The 25,103-nt window shown below is 39.4% G+C and overlaps 1 protein-coding gene across 4 annotated transcripts in view; it reads left to right on the forward strand.

The window, feature by feature from the left end:
- The window catches only part of atp2b2 (ATPase plasma membrane Ca2+ transporting 2), a 572,540-nt gene that overhangs the window by 539,576 nt on the left and 7,861 nt on the right, over positions 1 to 25,103 (forward strand). For all 4 annotated transcript variants that reach the window (XM_067998633.1, XM_067998635.1, XM_067998632.1 and 1 more), the window contains exons 19-23: positions 4,534 to 4,725; positions 13,879 to 14,092; positions 16,216 to 16,427; positions 17,674 to 17,781; positions 19,513 to 19,695. In XM_067998633.1, coding sequence (XP_067854734.1) covers positions 4,534 to 4,725; positions 13,879 to 14,092; positions 16,216 to 16,427; positions 17,674 to 17,781; positions 19,513 to 19,695 — 909 coding nt within the window. The remainder of the gene's footprint in view (positions 1 to 4,533; positions 4,726 to 13,878; positions 14,093 to 16,215; positions 16,428 to 17,673; positions 17,782 to 19,512; positions 19,696 to 25,103) is intronic.

A 25,103-nucleotide genomic window follows, 5' to 3' on the forward strand; every position in this document is an offset into this window, starting at 1 on the left:
CCATGATCTTATCGAATGGCAGAGCAGGCTCGAGGGGCCGTATAGCCTACTCCTGCTCCTATTTCTTATGTTATGATTCTTTGATTTCTGCAGTGGTCTAACCGCCTAAAACCCTATTATACTATTACAGATCAATATACATTAAAGCTGAATATTTAAATAATAGAATTATATTACAGTCAAGACCAAAACCTACTTGTCAGTTAGAAAGCTCCCAGCACTGTCTCAATAGACGCAAACTTAGTTCCACTTTTGCTCGTTCCATCGTCAGCAATGGTATATACAAACCTGGTTGTTCTAACTTGCTAGCCTTCACCTATTGCATGGGGATTCCTCTGCAATGAAGCTGTTGGGGACATGTTCAGATTGAAGGAAATGGCTGGAGGGAATGTGAAAAGGAAGCAGTGCTTCCTGATTTGATTGACTTATATTCATATTTGATATCTGCGCTTATGTGCACAGATTTATAAATATATTGTATGCACGAAATTATTTAAGATTGAAATGATGCTTTTTGGGTAAATGCAGACCAGGAAAGTTCTAGATTTAATCCCTCACCTGTGCTGATTTAGCTGATCTCAGCTCGGGTGGCATCTGCGATCTAACATGCAGTTGGGTTAGGGAGGGGGAAAATCAGCCAATGAGTCCTGCTGGAAATGCATTTGTTTGGACATTAGGTGTGAACAGGATGTCAATCGATTAAAGAAGCATTGCTGTCCATCATTTCTGGTTTGCAAGCCAAAAGGTTTTGTTTGAAACAAACTGAGCCCTCAGCAGGATTCAGAGCAGACTATCCATCATGATCTTTTCAATAATATATTGTTCAAGGGAATTTTAAAAATCCTGTGATCATTTTGAAGGCCCTAGAAGAAAGTCACACTGTTTGAAGTCTTCCAAAATATTCCTGTTGAAAAAGTTGCAGCAGGCCTTGTTAGATATTACTGTTGCTATTGGTAACCATTTTGGCTATTCTGAACTTTTAGTCTAATTGCTCACCTTCAAACCATCCCCAGTGGGATGGCAGTTTGCTGCTAATTTGTCCAGAATATCACTGTGTAACTGCAAATAGAGAAACCCGAAAATCTCCTTCTGCCAAGCATCACCGCTTAATAAGATTTGAGCACCCTCTAGTGATTGATGTTTAACTGTAATGGAGCAGTTCAATCGAATACCTTGCTCGATCCTTATATTTGTATTCATCTCAATAAGAGATGCTAATGCTGGATATTGAACATTTTTTTAATTTTCTGCTCATTCAGGCAATGTATAAGGCAAATGGAGATGAACTTTCCTCTATTGTATCTCAATAATGTGCCTTAACTTCAGCCTTGGAAGAATATCCCTTTTGAAACAGTATGAATGGTTTCACTTTCCAAACAACAAATGACAGCAACAACTTGCATTTATATAGCTCCTTTAACATATTAAAATGTCCCAAGGCAATTCAAAGGAGCGTTATCAGACAAAATTTGACACCAAGCCACATAAGGAGATCTTAGGACAGGTGACCAAAAGCTTGGTCAAAGAGGTAGGATTTAAGGAGCGTCTTAAAAGAGGAGAGAGAGATAGAGAGGTGGAGAGAGGGAATTCCAGTGCTTGGATTCTAAACAGCTGAAGACACGGCCGCCAGTGGTGGTACGAAGGAAATCGGGGATGCACTGGAGGCCAGAATTGGAGGAATGCAGAGTTCTTGGAGGGTTGTAGGGCTGGAGGAGGTTACAGAGATAGGGGGGGATGAGGCCATGGAGAATTTGAACGTAAGGATGAGAATTTTAAATTCCAGGCATTGCTGGACCGAGAACCAATGTAGGTCAGCGAGCACAGGGGTGATGGGTGAGCGGGACCTGCTGTGGGTTAGGATATGGGCAGCAGAGTTTTGGATGAGCTCAAGTTTACAGAGGGTGGAAGATGCAAGGCCGGCCAGGAAAGCATTGGAATAGTCAAGTCTGGAGGTAACAAAGGCATAGATGAGGGTTTCAGCAGCAGATGGACTGAGACAGGGGCGGAGATGGGCGATATTACAGAGGTGGAAGTAGGCAGTCTTGGTGATGGAGAGGATATAGGGTAAGAAGCTCAGCTTAGGGTCAAATAGGACACCGATGTTTCGAGCGTTCTGGTTCAGCCTCAGACAGTGGCCAGGGAGAGGGATGAAATTGGTGGCTAGGGAACAGAATTTGTGGCTGGGCCGAAGACAATGGCTTCGGTCTTCCCAATATTTAATTGGAAGAAGTTTCTGTTCATCCATTACTGGATGTCGGACAAGCAACGTGACAAATCATAAGCAGTGCAGGGGCGGAGAGAGGTGATGGTGAGGTCGAACTGGATGTTATCAGCATACATATGGAATCTGACATTGTGCTTTCGGATGATGTCACCGAGGGGCAGCATGTAGATGAGAAATAGGAGGGGGCCAAGGATGGATCCTTGGATGGGTGACTTCAGAGATAACAGTGTGGGAGCAGGAAGAGAAGCCATTGCAGGTAATTCTCTGGCTACGACTGGATAGATAAGAATGGAACCAGACGAGGGCAGCTGGACAGTGGACGAGATGCATTGGAGGAGAATGGTGTGGTCAACCATGTCAAAGGCTGCAGGCAGGTCGCGAAGGATGAGGAGGGATAGTGCACCATGGTCAAGGCCACAGTCACAAAGGATATCATTTGTGACTTTGATAGGTCCGTTTCAGAGCTGTGGCAGGGGCGGAAACCTGTCATCCTTGTGCCCTCTCTAATTGAGAGTGTCAATTTATGCCAAATTATGGCCAGTTTTGTGTTGGGTCCATGCCCACTAGGAACAGGGTTGAAACTGCCTAATTAATTTTTCCTTTGGGCTTGCTACGTTTAATCTTTTTAATCTTATTGACCAGGCGTGTTTGTAGGATCGGAATGTTTCCTTCTATTGCATTACAACTTTAAATAAGGGAGAGAACTGCTTTCTGTCAAATTGCCTTTCCAAATGGAGCAGATTCTTTTCCCTGTAGAGTTCTTTCTGATAGAAAATTCTACCTTGAACAGGAAATGATCATGAACGTTGAAAAGACTTGACATTTGTTTACTGGATGGCCAGATAGGAGTTCAGATCTGTTCAAGAGGGAAAATTCTCAGAAATCATTATTTTAGAGGGAGGGAAGTTAAGTAAGGTGAATTTTGGTACCAGCCTGAGGTGTGATATCAAAAGGGCATAGGTTAATCCACATAACGCATGTAACAGAGCACAATGTGGACATTATAAAGTATAATAATATCAGAAAATGCTGGAAAAGCATCTGTGGAGAAAGAAGCAGAGTTAACGTTTCAGGTTGATGATGAAAGGTCTTCGACCTGAAACGTTAACTCTGTTTCTTTCTCCACAGATGCTGCCTCACTTGCTGAGCTTATCCAGCATTTTCTGTTTTTATTTCAGATTTCCACCATCTGCGGTATTTTGCTTTTGATTATAATGTATAAGTGCTGGTGGTGTTGATTTTATTTCTGATCCTATAGTGAACTTGTTGAGAGAGCAAATGTAACATAAGAGTAATGTTCTGCTCACAGATTTCCCTGCACATTTACATTTTTATTTTTGTAACCAAAATGCTACCATAGTCTTCAAAGGATAGATTGTAATATACATTGACCATAAAATGTTTAGGATTTATGATCGTCTCCCTAATGTACAGCAGCTTGGTCATACAGCATCAGTTTATAATGGCAACACAACAACACCACGCAGTTGTGACATTTACACTGTAAGTTGCTACCAAGCTGGCAAGAATCCTGGTCTATAATGTATTTTAAGGAGATGGATTTTTTGAAAGTCCTGTATTAGCTGTCTGTCAAGGCTGTTCCAGGATGATTGTTTAGTGCAAAGACAGTAGAACGTGTTTACTTAAAAAAAAAGTTGAGTTGCCCATTTCAGCCTTCATCCGTAAATTACACTTTCAAAAACTCAAGTTATTTTTAATGATTGTAGCAGACTTGCATTTCCATTGTTTTGTTTGCTAATCCTTCATATAATTTGTAAATATAAATTTCTAGTCAGCAAGCCAGACAATCTTCAGCCAAGTTCCTTGTGGGTCCACAATATAAAAATGATCATAATTTGGCACTAACTGGTACTAAATTCTATTGCAATTCAGAGCTGTCACAAGAATGGCTGGTATTGCAAGTTCAGTATCACTTCAGTAGGAGTTGTTTTTCTGAGATTTGTATAAAAGCGCACTGCCTTTGCAGACGAGACCCACATCAAAACCCTGTTAACACCTGACCTCTCTGACCTGACTGGCACTGGTTAGAAAGTGTTCCATTCCCAAACATTGATATCTCCTGCCTTATTAATGAATGTAGTCTAATTAATGCTTTTAATCAGATTCTGTTTAAAGGTGGACATATTATTATAATAACAAGTATCATTTGTTCTGAGCAGTTTTTAAAAAAAAAAATATTAATTTCAGAACCAAATCGATTTACTGTACTTTTTTTTCCCCTGAATCTGTCGGTCACAGAGACTTCTGACACCTTTGGTGCTTGCTAACTTTTTTTTGCTGTGTTTTAGGGCATCGCTGGTACTGATGTAGCAAAAGAAGCCTCCGACATCATCTTGACAGATGATAACTTCAGCAGCATCGTGAAGGCTGTCATGTGGGGCCGTAATGTTTATGATAGCATCTCCAAGTTTCTACAATTTCAGCTTACAGTGAATATAGTTGCTGTCATAGTTGCATTTACTGGAGCATGCATCACCCAGGTGAGGGTTTGCTTCCTGTTGTACACATCCCGAATGCACATAAGGGGCCTGTTTTCAGAGGAACAAGCATCAGGCATTACTGTGTTACAGAATTAAGCCAGGGTTTTTGGGTTATCTGTTTTCCAGTCACTGATAGTATGGCCTTCATTTAAATATTTTCAATTGCTGGCAATGTTCAGGCTTTTAATACCTGAATGAATGCATACTGGCACACAGGTTTATGGAGGGGCAACTGGCCCAACAGTAAATTTGAGCCAGAAGGATTTCTTTGAAAGCAAAATATGTAGCATCCACCACCTTGCTGTTATCTGAGTAAAACAAGTTAGTTGCCAGAGTGGTGTTAAGGCCAATTCAGAGCTATCCTCAACAATGTTCCTCATTCTAGATTGTGAAATTGGGACTTCCAGCACAGCAGTGAAAGAAATGAATAATATTGCATATTTAGGTGGGACGTGATTTTAACAGTGGGACCGATGCCTGTGCAGATTGGGTGCAAGGTCCCTTACTTGCATATGCAAAGGGGCCAAGTGTTTGATTTCGGCCTGGGTAAAGGATGCACATTTTTGTCCTTACCCAATATGGTTGGCAGCACACCTCCGGACGGAAATGTACGCTCTCTTCCTGCCTGCCATATTGGGGCCTCAGTAGTCCGAGTAGTGCCCAATAAACTGGACAATTTTGACCAATTTCGAGGCCCTTGTCTATTGCTAATTTTAGTGAAAAAGTAGATGAGAATAATAATGGGTGCATTTTGGGAGAAAACGCTAATGGACTATTTATCTGTGTTTAGCATAGCTCTTCGGAATCTAACCCTTTTTCTCAATTCATTGGTCCCAGTTGGCCTATGAGGTAACTAGAAGAGTTCTATTTCAGTTGTAAGATTTAGGATTTTTAATTTAAACCTTCATTCAATTTTCATTATTTTGAAATTACCCCAGGGACTCAACAACTGTCACAGCTGTTATTCATATCTGGAACTCAATGTATTTATCATTGTAGTTCACCTGTGAAATCTCTCTCTCTCTCTCTCCATCTATCTATCTAATATATATAAAACATATATGTGACTGGAAAACAGATAGCCCAAATATCTATATATATATATATATATATATATACACGCGCACCATGAGTACTGTGACATTGAAAACAATGACTTTGTGACATTGTGAGGTAATTGTCTCCATTCTCATTCATTCATTTTCCTCCACGTATGACTGGTAAGGTCAGCACACCATTGGGGAAAACAATGCTGTTACCTGTCTATTTTTATAGCTGGAATCTTGTGACCTCCTACATCCTGTGTCCTAAATAACACTCTGTCCTCATTGTTGGCATTAATCACATATGTGCCGCCCCTATGAGTGAGACCTTTTCTCTGAGTAATACTACATCAATTTTCATCCTGTGGGCTCAATACTTGTTTTGATACAATATCTGATTTATGCCATGTATTTACTTTAAAATCTGCTATACTCAGGGAATGACAATTGGAGATTGTGTGATTCCAACTGAAAATTTGCAGGAAAGCTGATGCCTTTTTTTCCATCCACAATTTTGAATTTTAAGTTACAGCAATAATAGAAGGAAAGGTTGAAAACAGATAAGCTCTACTGGCCTCATGAGTCAATCTGTAACAGCTGAAGTGGCTTCTCTTTTCTTTATTAAGCACAAGAAACACAGCCACTCCACAAATTGTTCTCTACCACTGTCATTTCCATAGTAGGAAAGTAGCTAGGAGGTGAAGCATCATGATTGATTCAATCACCCAGATTCTATACCTGAAGGTTCAAATCAACACTGATAGCCCTTGCATCCTTCTTGTGGATCTGGAGATCCTGCTGGTCTCAAGTTCAACATTCTTAACTTGATTGGACAGTACCTGTTCTTCTAGTCTTGTTGAGCATCAATTTGGTCAATGTGGTTTTTGTGATTGCTAGTTCTGAGATTTACTCTCTTCCTGCTTTTGGAATTCCTTCAACCTTCTAAACTCAAGGGAGTACAATCCAATTTTATGTATCTTGTCGTCATAATTTAACCCTTTAAGCTCTGTTATCATTCAGGTAAATCTGTGCTGTACTCCCTCCAAGGCCAGTATATCCTTCTTGAGGTGCATTGCCAAGAACTGACCGCAATACTCCAGATGGAGTCTGAATAAGGTTCTGTACACCTGAAGCATAACTTCCTCCACTTTGTATTCCAAGCCTCTTGAGATAAAGGACAATTTTTTGTACCTGTGCACTAGCTTTTAGTGATTTGTGTAACTGGAGACCCAAATCCCTTTACTCCAGTTTCTAGTCTCTCACCATGAAGAAAATATTCTGATTTTCATTGTTGGATCCAAAGTGGATTACCTCACACTTCCACACATTGAAGTCCATCTGCCACAGTTTGAACCACTCACTTAATGTGTCTATGACCCTTTATAAACCTCCTGCTCCCCTCTACACAACTTAGGGTTCCTCCTAACTTAGTGTAATTTGCCAACTTGGATATACAACCCTCTATTCTTTCATCCAAGTCATTTATTTATTTATATATATATATGTAGTGAAAAGCTGAGGCCCCAGGATGCCTGGGGAACACCACTTGACAAGTTCCACCAATCAGAGTACATTCCCTTTATCCCTACTCTATGTCTCCTACCTCCCAATCAATTACCAACCCATGTCACAATGTTACCTCCAATTTCATGCACTCTCATTTTTGCTAATAATCTCTTGGGCGGAACCTTATCAAATGCCTTCTGGAAGTTCATATGGACAACATCCATAGACACTCCCTGTCCCCCTGGTTAGTGACCACCTCAAAAAATTCAACTAGATTAGTCATATGACTTTTTTAATTCATTCATGGGATGTGGGCATCGCTGGCAAGGCCAGAATTTAATGCCCATCCCTAATTGCCCTTGAGAAGGTGGTGGTGAGCCGCCTTCTTGAACCGCTGCAGTCCATGTGGTGAAGGTTCTCCCACAGTGCTGTTAGGTAGGGAGTTCCAGGATTTTGACCCAGCGCTGATGAAGGAACCTACCCTTCACAAATCCATACTAACTCTCTTTGATCAGCTCATACTTGTTAAAATGCTCAGTCACTCTGTCCCTAATGATAGGTTCTCCATAACTCCATAACTGATGGTAAACTGACAGGTCTGTAGTTACTTGGTTTCTCTTGCCCCATCTTGAATAATGGAGTGACATTTACAATTTTCCAATCCAAGTGCCACAATTCCCGAATCTAGAGAGTTTTGGAAAATTATGACACATGCATCTGCAATTTCCCCATCTATTTCTTTTAATATTCTAGAGTGGAAGCCATCAGGTCCTGGAGATTTGTCTACTTTAAATCCCATTATTTTCTCCATTACCATTTTTTACTTATATTAAATCCACTATGTTCCTCATCTTGACTTATTTTAGGTTTCCTTGTACTGCTGGTATTTTCTTCTCTTCCTCTACTGTGAAAACGGATTCAAAATATTAATTTAATAGGTCTGCCATTTCCTTATTATCCATTATAGTCTCACCTACGTGCCTTTAACGGGCCCACGTTATCCCTTACCACTCTCTTTCTTTTAATATGTTTATAAAATTTTTATTGTTAGCTTTAATTGCAAATTTTTGTTCATACACCCTTTTTGCACCTCTAATTATTTTCTTTGTATCCCTTTGTTGTTTTGTAAAGCTATCTCTGTCTGCGGGATTTCCATTTTTTTCTTGTGCAAGCCTTTTCTTTTAGCTTAATACTGTCTCTTATATTAATTGATTATTTTTTTTGGTTTGTTGACAAGTTGCCATTCCTAGTTGTAGCAAAATATACAACAAACAAGAGTATGGTCTTTTAGAGTCATAGAGTCATAGAGTCATACAGCACGGATAGAGGCCCTTCGGCCCATCGTGTCCGCGCCGGCCATCAGCCCTGTCTACTCTAATCCCATATTCCAGCATTTGGTCCGTAGCCTTGTATGCTATGGCATTTCAAGTGCTCATCCAAATGCTTCTTGAATGTTGTGAGGGTTCCTGCCTCCACAACCCTTTCAGGCAGTGAGTTCCAGACTCCAACCACCCTCTGGGTGAAAAAGTTCTTTCTCAAATCCCCTCTAAACCTCCCGCCTTTTACCTTGAATCTATGTCCCCTTGTTATAGAACCCTCAACGAAGGGAAAAAGCTCCTTAGTATCCATCCTATCTGTGCCCCTCATAATTTTGTACACCTCAATCATGTGCCCCCTCAGCCTCCTCTGCTCCAAGGAAAACAAACCCAATCTTCCCAGTCTCTCTTCATAGCTGAAGCGCTCCAGCCCTGGTAACATCCTGGTGAATCTCCTCTGCACCCTCTCCAAAGCGATCACATCCTTCCTGTAGTGTGGCGACCAGAACTGCACACAGTACTCCAGCTGTGGCCTAACCAGTGTTTTATACAGCTCCATCATAACCTCCTTGCTCTTATATTCTATGCCTCGGCTAATAAAGGCAAGTATCCCATATGCCTTCTTTACCACCTTATCTACCTGTTCCGCCGCCTTCAGGGATCTGTGAACTTGCACACCAAGATCCCTCTGACCCTCTGTCTTGCCTAGGGTCCTCCCATTCATTGTGTATTCCCTTGCCTTGTTAGTCCCTCCAAAGTGCATCACTTCGCACTTTTCCGGGTTAAATTCCATTTGCCACTGTTCCGCCCATCTGACCAACCCATCTCTTTACTTACCTGTCTTACCTTTTCTCATCTCTTTACTTACCTGTCTACTTCATTACCTCCTGTGATCAAAAAGGACTGAAGATGGTTACTCAGGTTACCATTCATAGGGAATGAGAACAGATTATGTCTTTTCAACTGGATTTTTCTTAAAGAAACAGGTATTATATAGAATTACACAGAACCTACAGCTCAGAAACATAGTCTGTGTTTATACTCCACATGAGTCTCCTCCCACTCTAATTACCTCTTCCCACCTTTCCCCCACATCCCTCTATTCCCTTCTCTCTCATGTATGCACTAAAAATCTTCCCTTAAATGTATCAGTGCTATCTGCTTCAACTCTATATGGCAGTGAGTTCCACATTCTCAGCACTCTGTGTAAAGAAATTCCTTCTAAGTTCTTTGTGTGATCTGTTAGTGGCTATCTTGTATTTATACCCCCTTATTCTGGACTCACTTATAAGTGGAAACGGTTTCTCCACGTCCATCCTATCGAACCCTTTCTTAATTTTAAGGAATAAGAACAGAAAATGCTGGAGAAGCTCAGCAAATGAGGCAGCATCTGTGGAGAAAGAAACAGGGTTAACGCTTCAGGTTGAAGACCTTTTGTCAGAACTGCCACTGCCACAATGAAAGGCATCAAGGGGCATGGGGAGAGAGTGGGAATATGGTATTGAGATAGAGATAGAGGATCAGCCATTATCATATTGAATGGCAGAGCAGGCTCGAAGGGCCGAATGGCCTACTCCTGCTCCTATTTTCTATGTTTCTCTTCCAGGAATGTCCACCTTCAAGAAGTCCTGCTCCCTGCCATTACTCTTAATTTTAAGGACCCGTGTCAAGTCTCCTCTTAGTCTTCTCTTTTTCCAGAGAAAAGAGCCCCAGCCTGCTCAATCTTTCCTGATAGTTGTATCCTCTTAAGTCTTGTAACATCCTTGCAAATCTTTTCTGCACTTCCTCCAGTGCTTCAATATCCTTTTTGTAGTATGGAGAACAGAACTGTGCACAGTACTCAAAGTGTGGTTTAACCAAGGTTCTATATAAATTTAACATTACCTCCCTACTTTTGTGATCTATTCTTCTAGAAATAAACCCCAGTGCTTTGCACTCTTTATGACCTTATCAACTTGTGTTATGACTGTTGACAATTTATGCATCTGTATTCCGCGATCCCTTTGCTCCTGTACCCAGTTAGTTTCTTACCTTCCAAGGAATAACTGGCCTCCTTATTTGTCTGACCAAAATGAACCACCTCTCATTTTATTTGCCATTTATCCGCCCACCCTGCAAGCCTGTTTACGTCTTCCTGTATTTTTGTACAGTCCTGCATATTATCAGCCATACCCCCCAATTTGATATCATCTGCAAATTTTCACACCATACTTTCAATGCCTGAGTCGCGCGCGCAAACACACACACACACACACACACACACACACGATAAACAACAGTGGTCCTAGCATGAATCACTGCGGGACACCACTTCCCATTTCCTGCTGGTCTGAGAAACTTCCCTCTATTTTCTGTTTGGTAGCCATCTTTCAATCCATTCTGCTGCCTGATTCCACATGCCCTGACCTTTGTCATGATTATCTTGTCACACCTTATCGAAGGTGCTTCTAATGATTTACTTCCTTTGATATAATCAAGGTATGGGAAACATAACAATTCAAAGAGCAACATACCTAAAATTACTCTCTTTCCTATGGGAGATACTTAACTAGGCTGTTTTCTTAAGGCAGGAATCCAGGTTCAGATTACTGTGCAATTACCTGATAGGAGTGAGTTTCAGCTTATCCCAAGCCCAGAACTAAACCATCCTATTAGATGTTTCTCCCTAGATGGTGCCTGTCTGAGAGCTTAAGAAAATTGCTTTTGCTTTGCTAGTGAAATGCTCCAATGACCATCTAATTTAGAGAGCACTCGACAACCTGGACTGTTGAGACATACTTCAGAAAATGTTTGAATTTTGATGAAAAGTGCAAAAGATGTCCTGTTAAGTGTCATCAGACTGAAATAGTGGGAGAATGAAGCATTGGGAGCCTTCATCAAGTTGATTATTGTCCTCTGAAGTTAGTTATCTGTCAGAATGCTGTATGGTTTCAATCGAAATTCTGCCTCAGCTGGTTGTTGAAATTAATTGGTGTTTAATGTTGAGCCTGGACCAGGCACTAAACTTCCACACATGGATGAAGACGAAATTATTAGAGAGGTCTTTTGAGATGGTCACTATAACACAGAAATCATTTACAGTAGCTAGCAGTAAAGACTGCCAGTTAAAAGTCAGAATATTTAGATGTAACCTTCCTGGAAAGGCATTGACTTTCCACCATTTATACACTGTTACTGAGAATTAAGTTGACAGCACATCTCTGCTCCTGTTCAGCAGGGTTCCCAATATTATTACATATTTTATGAAGCCAGACATTACTTTGCTTGAAGTGTGACAATCTTGCACAAAACTGAAGACCTAAGCAGAATACCGTAGTATAAATTGTACTGCATTCACTTAAAAGATGGGAGTCTTGAACTTAACTTTTCACTCAATACAAGGTCCTCAGAAGCTTTGCTGAAACTGAAAACTTCCTTATGGACAGCTAGATATCAGCTGAAATTTAATGCAGAGAAATATGAGGTGACATATTTTGGGAAGAAGAATAAGGTCAGAAAATATACACTAAATGGTAAAACTTTAAAAAGAGTACAGAAGCAAGAAAAGCTTAGATGTTCAGAAACACATATCTTTAGAAATGAGCAGACAAGCTCTTTAAAAAAAAAGTATATGGGATAATTTTGTAAATGGACACTAAGTACAAAACTAAAGATGTAATGCTAAATCTGTGTAAATCATTGATTAGACTGTAGTTAGAATTTTGTGTCCAGTTTTGGATGCCCTACTTTTGGAATGATGTCAAGGCCATGGAGACAGTACAGAAGATATTCACCAGGATGATACCAGAGATGCGAAGTTTTAGTTCTGAGGAAAGACTAGAGATATTGGGCATTTTGTTAGAGGAGAGAAGGTTGAGGAGGTCTGACAGAGGCATTCAAACCACTGAAGGGTTTTGATAAGGTAAGTAGTTTCCATTTGCTCGTGAGTCAGTAACTAGAGGGGCATAAATTTAAGATCATCATTGAAAGAATGAAAGGAGAGGTTACAAGAATGTTTTTATGCAGAGAATTGTTAGGACATCAAGTGCCCTACCAGAAATAATGATGGAAGCAGAATCCATAATATTTTAAAGCAAAGTGAATAAATATTCAAAAAATAAAAGTTTTAAAGCGTATGCGACTAAATGAATAGCACTTTCAGAGAATATAAGCCACTCACAATCTCATTGCTCATATATCATCAGGTCAACCTACTCTCTGATATAAATTATATCCCCTGGGTCTTACTCATATATCCCTGTATGTATCCATTATAAAATGGCATAAGTTCTACATTTATTAAAACCTAACCTAATTAAGTTCTGAAAGATGTTTCCATTGAGAAGCAGTACAAAACCGTGGACATGTCACACAGAAGATATCTTCAAATCAGTGCACATTCAAAATCTTCTCTGAACTATGTTTTCAAAAATTGTTGAAATGTGCAAAATAGTAGGCTTTGATTTAACATTATTTATTGCAATTTGACGATAACCATTGTGGTTTTTGCCTGAATCAAATTCCTTAATAAAGACTTCTCATTGTGATGTTGATGCAGTAACTTTTTTTTCATGGGTTATCGTTATAACACATCATTATTTGGAGGACTTTGTGTTAGCCTTGGCTCAGTGGTAGCACTCTTCCCTCTGAGTCAGAAGATTGTGCATTCAAACCCCATTTCAGAGACTTAAGCACATAATCTAGGCTGACACTCCCACAGTGCTGCACTTTTGGAGGACAGTCTCCCCTCTCAGTTGGATGTAAAAGATTCCATGATACTATTTGAAGAAGACGGGCATTCTCCCGGTGGCTTGGCCAACATTTATCCCTCATCAACATCAATAAAAGAGATAAATCTGGTCATTTTTTATCTCGTTTGCGGGACCTTGCTGTGCAGAAATTGGCTGGCACATTTCCCTACGTTACAACAATGACTGCACTTCAAACGTACTTAATTGGCTGTGCAGCACTTTAGGATGTCCTGAGGTCATGAAAGGTGCTTGATAAATGCAAGTTCGTTCTTATTTCTTATTGCAATTACCCATTTTTTGTTGATATAGTTGAATCCACTAAAAAATCAAATCTATACAGCATCCTTGCCAACATCCTTCAACATTCTTATAAATTTCCATGTCGATTCCTTAAATTTATTTACTGTACTATGCTGCAGTATTTGATCCAGTCCCCTTCTATAAAGCATTCTTTTGTTACAAGGCATTTTACATATGTATTATTTATATCCCCTTACTTTAGCCAGTCTTGAGAACGATAAAATGATTTTATAATGCAATTTAATAATTCTTCTCCAGGATTCTCCCCTGAAGGCTGTACAGATGTTGTGGGTGAACCTCATCATGGATACTTTTGCCTCCTTGGCCCTAGCTACAGAGCCACCCACTGAATCACTGCTGATGAGGAAACCATACGGCAGGAACAAACCCCTCATTTCACGAACCATGATGAAAAATATTCTGGGCCATGGGATTTACCAGCTTACTATCATCTTCACTCTACTCTTTGTTGGTATGTTACACAGTATCTTTGCTTCTAACAAGTAAAGCGATGGTCTTTCTATTTTAGTTTCTCAGGAAAAAATAGATTTTTTTTTGTTCAAACGTACATCTTTCATGGATACAGATTCTTAGGGCTCTGGTGAAATGCTGCTTCATTCATACACGTATATCTTGTTTTTAAAAAATAATTTTGAGTAAATCTTTTATTTAAAAAAAGTTGGAATGCAATGCTCAATGCCTGCGAGATGTCAATCATTGCTTATATGATTTGTGATGCACAATGTCTGGAAGATTCAGGAGTTTACAACAGCCATTCCTAGTCATGGCTTGTGTGGTTCTATTATGAGAGTCTTGTGTGCCTGCATGTACTGCTTGGCCACAACGGTATGAGATATGTTTCAGAATGACTCAGATAAATTGCAATAGACAGGGCTAAGTTTTAAATCATATTAAAGGGGGACGTTAACTTGTTGGAAAAATTGTTTGACAAATTCCTTTTGTTTGTGCAAAGAGAAGAATCATGAGTCATGTTTGTTACAGTGAAGAAAGATTTTCTCTATGCACCATGTGGAAACTCATTTATAATGAATACATAGTACGCACTGAGGAAATCTTCCCCAATGAGTACACGTGGAACAGCACCCACTGGCACATGTGTGAATTGTTGACATTAAAGTTTCTTCCACTGAGCAGAGGGAATTTCTTCAATAATTACCCAAATATTGAAGAACTTAATTTATTTGTCTTTGACGGATCGATTCATCCAGTTCCTATCATTCTCTATAAAAGAAAACAAGAGTTCAAGAATTCCTTTTAGGAAAAAAATCAGGGATCAAGATAAGGGTTTCCTTTCTTACTCAATAAATCTTACAAACAGAAAGGTTTATGATTAATAACAAAAATGTTTACAATATCTGTTTACCTAGGTGAAATCTTAGGTGTTCCTGACTTGAAAAGATATGAGGAGGGTTGCTCAGTGGGCACTTGCACCATGTGGTGTGATTCTAATTCATGTCATATATAAAGGTTCCAGGTTCAATCCCTGGTCTTTGCTGAACCATCTGATCTGGGCAGTGTTGGAGCAGCACATTTATCGTTAGCGTCTCTTAGCTACAGAGAGGAATATATAGTCAATGTTCCTGCCCTGATGACTATCTAGTAACGCTTGCTGGAAAATGCACATCCGTAGACATGAGATAAGGACAGGACCAGGTGCTGTATTAATTTGCATGGTCCAATACCCTGGCAATGCTAAATTGCATAAAGTACTGGTGAGTAGTTGGTGCCAGTGCAAACATACAATAGCGTGAGTGCACATTTCCTTGAGGGGTGAAGAGAATTATTAAAATGAAGTATGTAGAGGTGGAGACATAAAAGTCAGTTTTTTATTGCACAAATCTGCTTCAGGACATGAACAAGTATTTTTGCCGCCTTATGCCTATGTAAACAAAATATAATTCAAGCAAGTTTTTTATATACACTGTTCACTGGGTAGTTTGCTCTTTCCTGGGGGAATAAAATTGATGCAATTAGTCAGTAATGCCGAAATAAATAAATGAAAATATTTGCTCCTGTTATTCTTTTTTTCTTTGAAAATATAATGCTTGCTTTTCATGATTTGTGGCCCTGGACAGTGCTGTGTAGAAGGGCAATGGATCTATTATGGCATCACCCAGTTTAATAGTTCTGGAAATTTGGAGGCAGGATGAATGGAGTTAAATTTCCTTTTATTCCAAAAAAAATCATTAAGAAATCTGGAGTGCATGGAAATAAAGTCATTTACAGTGCATTCGGAATATGTTGTTTGGCACCAGGCTTCTTTATACAGCTTTTATTTATCTCAAAGATGGAAGAGACTTTGCTCATCCTTGAGATGGGAAAAGTATATAAAAAAAGATATGTGAACCATCAAACTCTAATTGGTACATAACAACAACAATAACGTGCATTTATGTAGCATCTTTAACATTGAAAAACATCCCAAGGCACTCTACAGAGATATAATCAGTCAAAAATGGATGCTGAGCCAAAGAAGGAGATTTGGAGAAGTGATCAAAAGCTTATGCATCTTTCACATGTATTTACGAAGCAGTAACTTGTATCATTACTGTGCTGCTGTCTGCTTGTTTTCAGGGGAGACCATTTTTAACATCGACAATGGCAGGAAAACACCGCTGCATGCCCCACCATCTGAACACTACACCATCATCTTTAACACTTTCGTCTTGATGCAACTCTTCAATGAAATCAATGCTCGCAAGATTCATGGGGAGAAGAATGTGTTTGACGGCATTTTCAGAAATCCCATCTTCTGTAGCATTGTATTTGGCACTTTTGCAATTCAGGTATTGGAGAAAAGAAATTTCTGATAAATTAATTAGTGTTTTCTATTAATGATAATGGTTTTGAAAGATATAAATAAAGATTAGTCACAAACAGAATCCTCTGACAAGCGTTCTAATCCATATCATGCCTCAGTTTGGAGAGGTGTAGCTTGTAATAGAACATTTTCTTCACCAGTGTGGTGCATTGTTTCTCAATCTTGCCATGCAGCCTGGATAAAATTACATTTTCCTGCTCTTCAACTGTGTCAGTGATTTTATCCTAACCATTTATCCTGAATTAGTAGTATTCTCGGCTGTAGGTTAGAAGGCTGTGAGTTAAAGCCCCATGCCAGGGTTTAGGCTGACATTCCAGCTCAGTATTGAGGGGTTATCGCATTGCCACTGGTTCCATCCTTCAAATTGGCGCCCAGAAACATTTGGGTGTGATAAGATGCTAATAAATGCAACTATTATTATTAATCAGAATGTAGTGTACAAAGTGACATGAAAAAATGCAGAGTTATAAGTTGAATTTCTCCAACTTAGCAGCATGTGGTTCTGAATTTGTGCTTGTGAGTTAACTTTATAGCAGTATCCCTGCTCCAGTTTACTTTAAATCCATAAAGTTTCATTCTGTAATGTGATACTTGTTCTGTAGCACACATTTGTGGTATTTATCACTTAGTCCAAATTGAACCCCTTTTCAGTTCACATTTGTTTTCCTCCTCCAGTTTTCTCTCTGCTTCTCTCCCCTTGCTCCTCTTCTGATTGCCGTAACTCTTGCTGGGGTATGGCGGTAGCTCTACTGGCCCTTTCTGAAGTGGACATTCTCCATGGATGAGCCTAAACAGTCTGAGCTTCAGTGGCCATCACATTTGAATCGGACCCAATCAATTTATCTTCAGTTCCAGCAATGGCTGCTGGATAGCAATCAGGAGCAAGAACCTTAGCTGATCTTGTTATCCCCTTCCTTAGTTCAAGGATGCTGAAATCAGTTGCAGCACTTTCACTACTGTTCAGCTTGAGATAAGGTGACTTGGGACAGTCCAGCAGTTAAACCAAGGACATTCCTAGTCAATATTGCTCAGTAGCAAACTATGTTCCTTCAATTTTTTTGGTAAATCTCATCTTTTCAAATTATAGGCTTCAACTCACACATAAGAGCAATTTCAATTTTTTAGTAACAAATAGCAAAAAAATTGTGACCATCCTATTTTAAAAAGCAGGTTTTGATTTTTTTTTTTGTTTTTTTTCCCCACTGCTGCAGATTATAATTGTTCAGTTTGGTGGAAAACCTTTTAGTTGTACTCCTCTGCAAATAGACCAATGGTTGTGGTGCGTCGTTCTGGGAGTGGGAGAGTTGCTATGGGGACAGGTAATGATTTATTCTGAATTCATAAAGAAATCTTAAATATCTGTCCATCTTTTCCACAACTTCATGTTCGTAAATGCCATCTATGTCAGTGCAAAATGGGGGCTACGCATCTGGTATCTGAATGGTCCCTTCAAAATTTTTTGTTGCACAACTAGCACTAGTAGGCCCGCTACACAGCACTTAGGAGGGGATGCTTTAAGAATGTAGGTAGAGTTCTGTAAAGAGATCCAAATAAGAGCTGTTGTGCAGTTCAGTCAGAGTACCACAAAAGGCCTGTTTAAAAACCCCCAAAAAATCAAACAACTGGGAATCCAGCAATTATTTCCATTTTCCCCTGCATTTTTAAAAAATCTATTCTTGGGTGTGGGAGAGATGTCGGGGACTGTACTACCTAACTGTCATAACATGCCACCAAAGCACAGTGGGTAAAATAAGTCTGTACAGTTGTAATTTAAAGTTGTAAAACTTTAAATTACATGTATTTTCCATATAGCTTTCATATTACTCTCTCATAACTGATCTGAAAATAATTAGTTTGCACTAGGATGCAGGTCAGGGGCAATAGCATTGAAATTTGCATCTTTATTGCAAAACGGGAAAATTAGGAACCTACAAATGAAGAGTTACAAAGGATTACTTGTTATCTTGTGAAGCTTAGACCCAAGTGATCTGTACACCAGAGAAAAACAAACCATAGATCTGTATGTTAAACAATAGCTTGTCTCCAATTACCCTACATGATCGCATAAGAAGATACTGCAGCCTGATAGAACTAGGTTCAACTAATTATTTCCTAGTTTTAGAAAAGGAATGTGTCAGCAGTCCAGTAGAACTAGCAGCTTTTCAGTAACTTTCCAAGGAAATGGAATTGGCCAAATTTTGTGAGATGCACCAGTGCTTTGCCAAACACCAAAGTGAAGTATATTGTACCAGCAAAAAAAAGCAGCCAGCTCCAAGAGGACCTGTTTTTTTTAAAAAAAAGGTCACTTACCTTTTCAGGTCCGACATGGTTAGGGTTTCCAACTCTGGTTGGACATATTCCTGGAGGTTTCTCACATGACCTCCTGCCTCCAATTACCCTGCCAAGTTAAACAGCCTTTTTTGCCCATCTCCAATATTTTTATAACTAGTAAACAAAAGTGTTCAAAGAAAATTTTAAAAACACACAATTTTTTTTTAGTGCCCCTATGATTTTTCTCCTGTGTTGCTCACAGCAGTGTCCAGGAGATTAATCTTTAATTCCTGGAGACTCCAGCCCAATCCTGGAGGGTTGGCACCCCTATACATGGTATTGCTTTCTACCCTTTTCAGCTCCTCTGCTCTGAGAGAGGCCAGGTGAGGTGCAAGGTCTAATGCCTACTTCTTATGCACACTTGCCTAGCTTTTCTGCAGAAAAAAGGAGACGGGATGACCCATCACACACCTCTCATCTCATTTACATGGCGCTTAACTGTTCCGCCCCCTCGGGATCCCCAGGAAATCCCTGGATCATGTAAAGTGGGCAGGGACTCAGCATAACAGACCTCCACCCTTTTTCCTGTATTTCGTACTGAGGAACTGGGTATTCCCGAGGTGTAAAGGAGAGGAAAATCAGCCCTTTAGATTGTTTGTTGTTTCCTCTTCTAGATAATAGCACGAATCACCATATTTTCTTCCCTTCACAATGAAATCAATTGGAAAATGCACAGGAAAGAGAGATTAACAGCCCATGTCCATTTACCAATTTCTCAGGTAATATCCTCCATTCCAACCAATCGATTGAAGTTTCTGAAGGAAGCAGGCCATGGAACTCCGAAGGATGACATCCCAGAAGACGAACTTAATGAGGATGCTGAAGAAATTGATCATGCAGAGAGAGAACTGAGACGTGGGCAGATTCTATGGTTCCGAGGTCTAAACAGGATCCAAACTCAGGTATGCTCAATACCATGCTACTGCCAAGACTACAGACCTTTGAAGAAACATACTGTCCTATTCATCCTCATACTATAGATACTTTTTTTTTCATACTCTATCAGATAGGATGTTTTTCCTAATTTTTGTAGTACATAGTCGTCACACAGTTTTCTATAAATATAGATCTGTTTGTAGAAACAGATTTACACAAGACAGATTAATGTTCCCCTCTCTGTTCGTGCTTTAAGTATCTATGTGCCACACGTCATCTCCGGATATTTAGTACTGTTGTTCTAGCTGGTAGGAAGAATAGGCAGGTTGCTTCACCTTGTGATTTTCCTGTGGGAAGCAGTTACCTGCACGCAGCACCTTCCTCTCAGTGATCACCTAAGATTAGGTGAAAGAAGTAATAAAGACTTTTAAATCACAAAGGAATAAATAAGATGGATTTGGTGAAGTTTTGTTTGTTGAACCAAGAGAAATAAATAAGGCTGCATTGTTACATTCCAGACCAACTTCCAGATAAATATAATTAAAGGTACAACAACTCATATTTGGAATAGTCGGCCATCCAGTTCAGTAATTTGTTTACATATAGAATAATCCATCAATAGCTCATTGGATTGTTAACATGTGGAATAAACTACTGTCTAGTTCAGTAAATTGTTAACATATAGAATATATCACCATCTAGTTCAGTGACTTGTTACCATATAGAATAACCCACCACCTGGTCCAGTGAATGCAGATTTAGCTGAAACACTCAAAAAAGAAATGGGTGGAATCCTGATCCAATAGAAGAATTAAGAATACAAAGGGAGAAGACTGGTTCGAGTAGGTCCTGTATTGGACTTAAACAGGAAGATTCTTATTAGATGAATGGGCTGCTCACATTCCTGTCTTTTATGTCCTTAAATTCAAATTGCCCTACCTTTTGGCTTTAGTAGATAGAATGTGAGGAGTAAGGTACAAATTAAGAATAAATAATGTTGTATTTAAGCTGTGTAATGATCTAATGGGTTTCTATAGTAGAATGAGGACCCAATCTTTGACTTGATGCACTTTCATATATTTCTATTATTCAGATATGATTTTTTTTTATCTTGATCTAAAATGTGCTGTCTAGTTTTACTCGTGTTTGCACATTAAGTTCCTTGCATATAAGACGGTATGAATACCCTTTTAAAAAAAAGTTCTCCATGTTATATGACAAACCATACTACAGCAAATTATTAATATGAAGTGGTTAGGATATTTTTATGCAGTTTGAATGTTGATCATCATTACTGGTAAGATCTTGTTCCTCGTGATACAACTTACAATCAAATGTTGAAGAATATATCTACTACATGATTTTTTTCTAAATATATAAAAGTCTCCAATTACTTACAATAACTCAGTAATCTTCATTGAACCTAAAAAGTATTCAAATACTTACTGCGCAGTGGAAGACTAATTTTCCGAAATGAAGCTCTACTGGTTGATAAAGTCAGTTTGCACTTGCTGAGCCAAAAGTAGGATTTCTTACAGACATGTGGGAAAATGAATATTCTATGGGAAGATTTTTTGTAATTACTGATGCTGAACACAATTCTTCGGATTGTTTGCTATATGTTTTGTTTCGTGTCCATTATTTCCAGGTTGAAGTTACAGTGTGTTTTTCAAAATCAGGGAGTAAAATTTATTTGTTTGAATTATTCATAGAGAAGGAAAGCATATCCATTCCTCTACTCTCAATCTAATCTCGACCACTATTTAATATATGCGATGATCACAAGGTGAATACAGTTGAAGACCATTTAGCCCATTTTTGTTCCTCTGTCCAAAAAAGAAAAAAAATTATTGGCCCTCTTCATTAAGCTCTTGAATAACTAAGGTTTTTGCCTCAACTACTCTTCCTTTAAGTCTATTACAAGTGTTGATCACTCTCTGTGAAGAAATTCTTCCCGAAATCAGCCCTAAATTTGCTCTTCACTAATTTGAAGCTCTGAGCTGGATTCTCTTTTGTGATTCTGCACAAAAGCAGAGAATGAAGGAAATGTGGGCAGTGAGGCCTATCACCACCTCACAGCCCACCTGTATTTCCCTCCCCTCAGCCCTGCTGGGACCATTGCAGGTCCATTCTTCACCACCCTCCGCATGTAATTGACAGCAGGGGGTGTGGGGCCTGGGTCCTTCCTGTCTTCCTGTGTTCCCGGGGCCGCCATGAGGAAGGTGGCAGTAAGGGTTGTGAGATGCCCCCGTGCAGGGAGAGGCCCTTGTAGCAGCTTCCTCCACTCTGGTTCCTACTGAAGAATCCAGTCTTGACTAAGACCTTTAGTGGGACATTGGGCTGGATTTTGCTGTAAAAATAATGGTGAAGCTAACAGCACTCACCATTATTCACACGCAAATCAGACAGCAACTTACAGCGACCGCACATGTGCAATTAAACACAGAAATCCTGAAATTGCTGTACCAGATGCAAGCCTCCTCTAAGTTCCACGAAAACTGCATCTCGTCGGCTGGCTCCCAATTCAAATGAATGGAACCGGGTGTAATTGTTGCAGTGACGTTGTAGAAACGGACTAATCTCACCAGAAAAAGTTAGGGCTCATCCATTCTGATGTAAGTACGGCATGGTAAGCCTTAATGACTGCCGAACAGCCTCTCTGGTACTGAAAATTAACTTTAATAAGTGTGGAGTCTCATTCCTTCAGATTTTAATTGTTGTTGGACATTTAAAAAAAAGAAACATTTTTAATAAATTTTTATTTTTTTACTTTTTCTTTCTGTCTCTTTACCTCTGTCTCTTAATTGAATCTTTCTTTCCCTCTCTTTATTTCGCTTTCTGTACCTGATTTGACAGTGAAGTCACTATTCTAACTTACACTTCCGAACTCAGTCTCTGCGCGGCTTATTAACATGCTTCAATCTGATTGGTTAAAGGGATATCCAGTTGCTTGCCCTGTTCACACAGGTCCCAGATGCCCTGTAGAGGGCACTGTGCTTTTTGGCTCTCTAATTTACAGGAAGTTGCTGTGCAAAAGCTCACAGAATGTCTATGGGCAAGTGCAAGTCTAATGAACGGCGGGTGCACGGCAAAATTCGGCCCATTGATTCTGATTTTCAGAGCACTTTAATGGCAGTCCTAGTTCTTCTGGTGCTGCAGCAGTGGCCTACAATTTCTAGGCCTATATGTTTAGAGCAATTATTCTCTGTTTTCTATAGATTCATGATGGCAGGTATAAAAATTCTCTTGCCCAGATATTATTAAGATGTATAGGAACTGGGGTAGGCTATTCAGCCTCTCGCGCTTGCTCCGCCATTCAGTTAGATCATGGCTGATCTGTAACTCAACTCCATTTGCCCGCCTTAGTTCCAAATTCCTTCTTACCCTTACCTAACAAAAATCTATCAAGCTCAGTCTTGAAAGCTCTAATTGTCCCAGCATTCACAGCCTGTTGGGGGAAAGAATTCCAGATTTCTACTACCCTTTGCATGAAAACATCCTTCTTGATAGCTCTAATTTTAAGATTATGTCGTTCTTGATTCCCCCATCAGAGGAAATAGTTTCTCCCTATCTACCCTATTGAATCCTTTTAACATTTTAAACACCTTAATCAGATCACCCTCAATAATCTGTACTCAAGGGTATACAAACCAAGTTAATGCAACTTGTCTTCATAATTTAACCCTCTAAGCCCTGGTATCATTCTGAAATGATATCATACCACACACCTCACCATATATAGCATTATTGCACCCTTGGTCCAGATTATTAAACATGATTGGCTGAAGAGTCATCATGTGTGCTCAAATAGTTTTCACACTTCCCCACTATTTGGCATTTGCAGCCAGCAGTCCGCAGTGAGCTACATCAGCAGTTAGTAGAACTGACTAGTGCCCGATGGCATCTTGGAAGATAAGCTGTAGCTTGCCAAAATAGATGCAAACAATTTCCACATTTCAAACAAGTTCAGTTCAAGAGTATAATAAAACTGGAATTCCTGGATAATAATTGGCAAAGTGCTATCCCTCAGGTCAAGCAATAATTGTCACTTTTCATTTATCGTCATATTTATTCCAAAGTCTTTTCAAGTAGATTCCCATTATGTTTTATTCCAGAGTTTCTCAACATCATATTAAAGCTTTGAGCTTGATTATATTCCCTCAGTCCCTGCTGCAATTCTTATTACAATAGTTTACCAGAATAGCACTAAACTGGAGGCAGTGATTGCGTGTTCTTCAGTTCAGAAAAGCTTATATACTTACCGTAGCTCTTTTTGAAATATCACCTTCAAATCTTCAGCACAAGAATGTGATTTTCAGTGAAAAGTTTCCACTGAAGAAAGATTGAAATAGTGAAAATGACAGGATTACACATTATTCTGAAGTTATGGAAGGGGGGAGAATTTCACCAGGGTTCTCCTAATCTCCTATCATAGCTTCACTGATCTTCTGCTGGCCATACCCCATGGAAATTCCAGGCGCCTGTGTTTGAGGCTCTTTAACCCTTTGAGGACTGTAATACTATTCCTCCATCTAAATAAAAATATAATGAAATCACTTTTTTTTAGTTTATTCAAAGAAAAAAGTGAATTTGTACCTTGTGTAGTTTAATGTGCCTTTAATTCAGCAATAGATTTTTTTTTTAATGTTTTTGAAATGTTCTTAAATTCTCCCTCTAATTTTCGCTCTATACCCCTCCTCCTCAAGTTGGTGACTCACCCTGGAAACAGTTCCGTGGGCAGTGGTGATCCTTATATTCATTATCCAAGTGGTCTTTCTGCCTGAATCTGGGCAGTGATTGCTGCAGGCTATTAAACTATGCAGGCTCTCATTCCTCACTCCAGTAGGCCATAATGCATAATGATCAAAAGTGGGAATACTGGCTAATTCTTCCCCATCCCCAGCCTGGGAATGCAGAAGCCACCATTGGCCCAAGCAGAGATCAGCTAACTCAGCTTGCAGCAACAACTTCCATTTGCGTTAATGTAAAGAAACATGCTAAGGTGCTACCTGGTCTTTATGGCTGAGCTGCTCACTGTTGTATCCAGCTAAGCTATTGGAGGAGCCAATTGTTACATTATTTGACATTCAGTACTTAAAAGGTTAAGAAAAACTTGAAATTAAATGGAGACATGCCTCTCCGATTGTAGATTTGCAGATTTGGTGCAAACATTTGTTTGCTTTCAAAAGCAAAATTTTTGATGGCAAGTTAGATATTGCAGCATGGAAACTATTCACAATACAACGGCATGGTCAATTTATCTTTAATATTATATTCAAAATTGAGCTTCATTTTACCAATATAAAGAAAATGAAGGGAGTGGCTGAATGTTATTGTTAAGTAATCTTGGTTTCCTTTAAGTGCCCAGTCTGCCATGAATAAATAATGACATGTGGCCGCAATACTGAAATGAATTTTACTAAGCTGTGTTAAT

This window comes from Heptranchias perlo, chromosome 17 (genome assembly GCF_035084215.1).
Source record: "Heptranchias perlo isolate sHepPer1 chromosome 17, sHepPer1.hap1, whole genome shotgun sequence".
Taxonomy (NCBI): Eukaryota; Metazoa; Chordata; class Chondrichthyes; order Hexanchiformes; family Hexanchidae; genus Heptranchias; species Heptranchias perlo.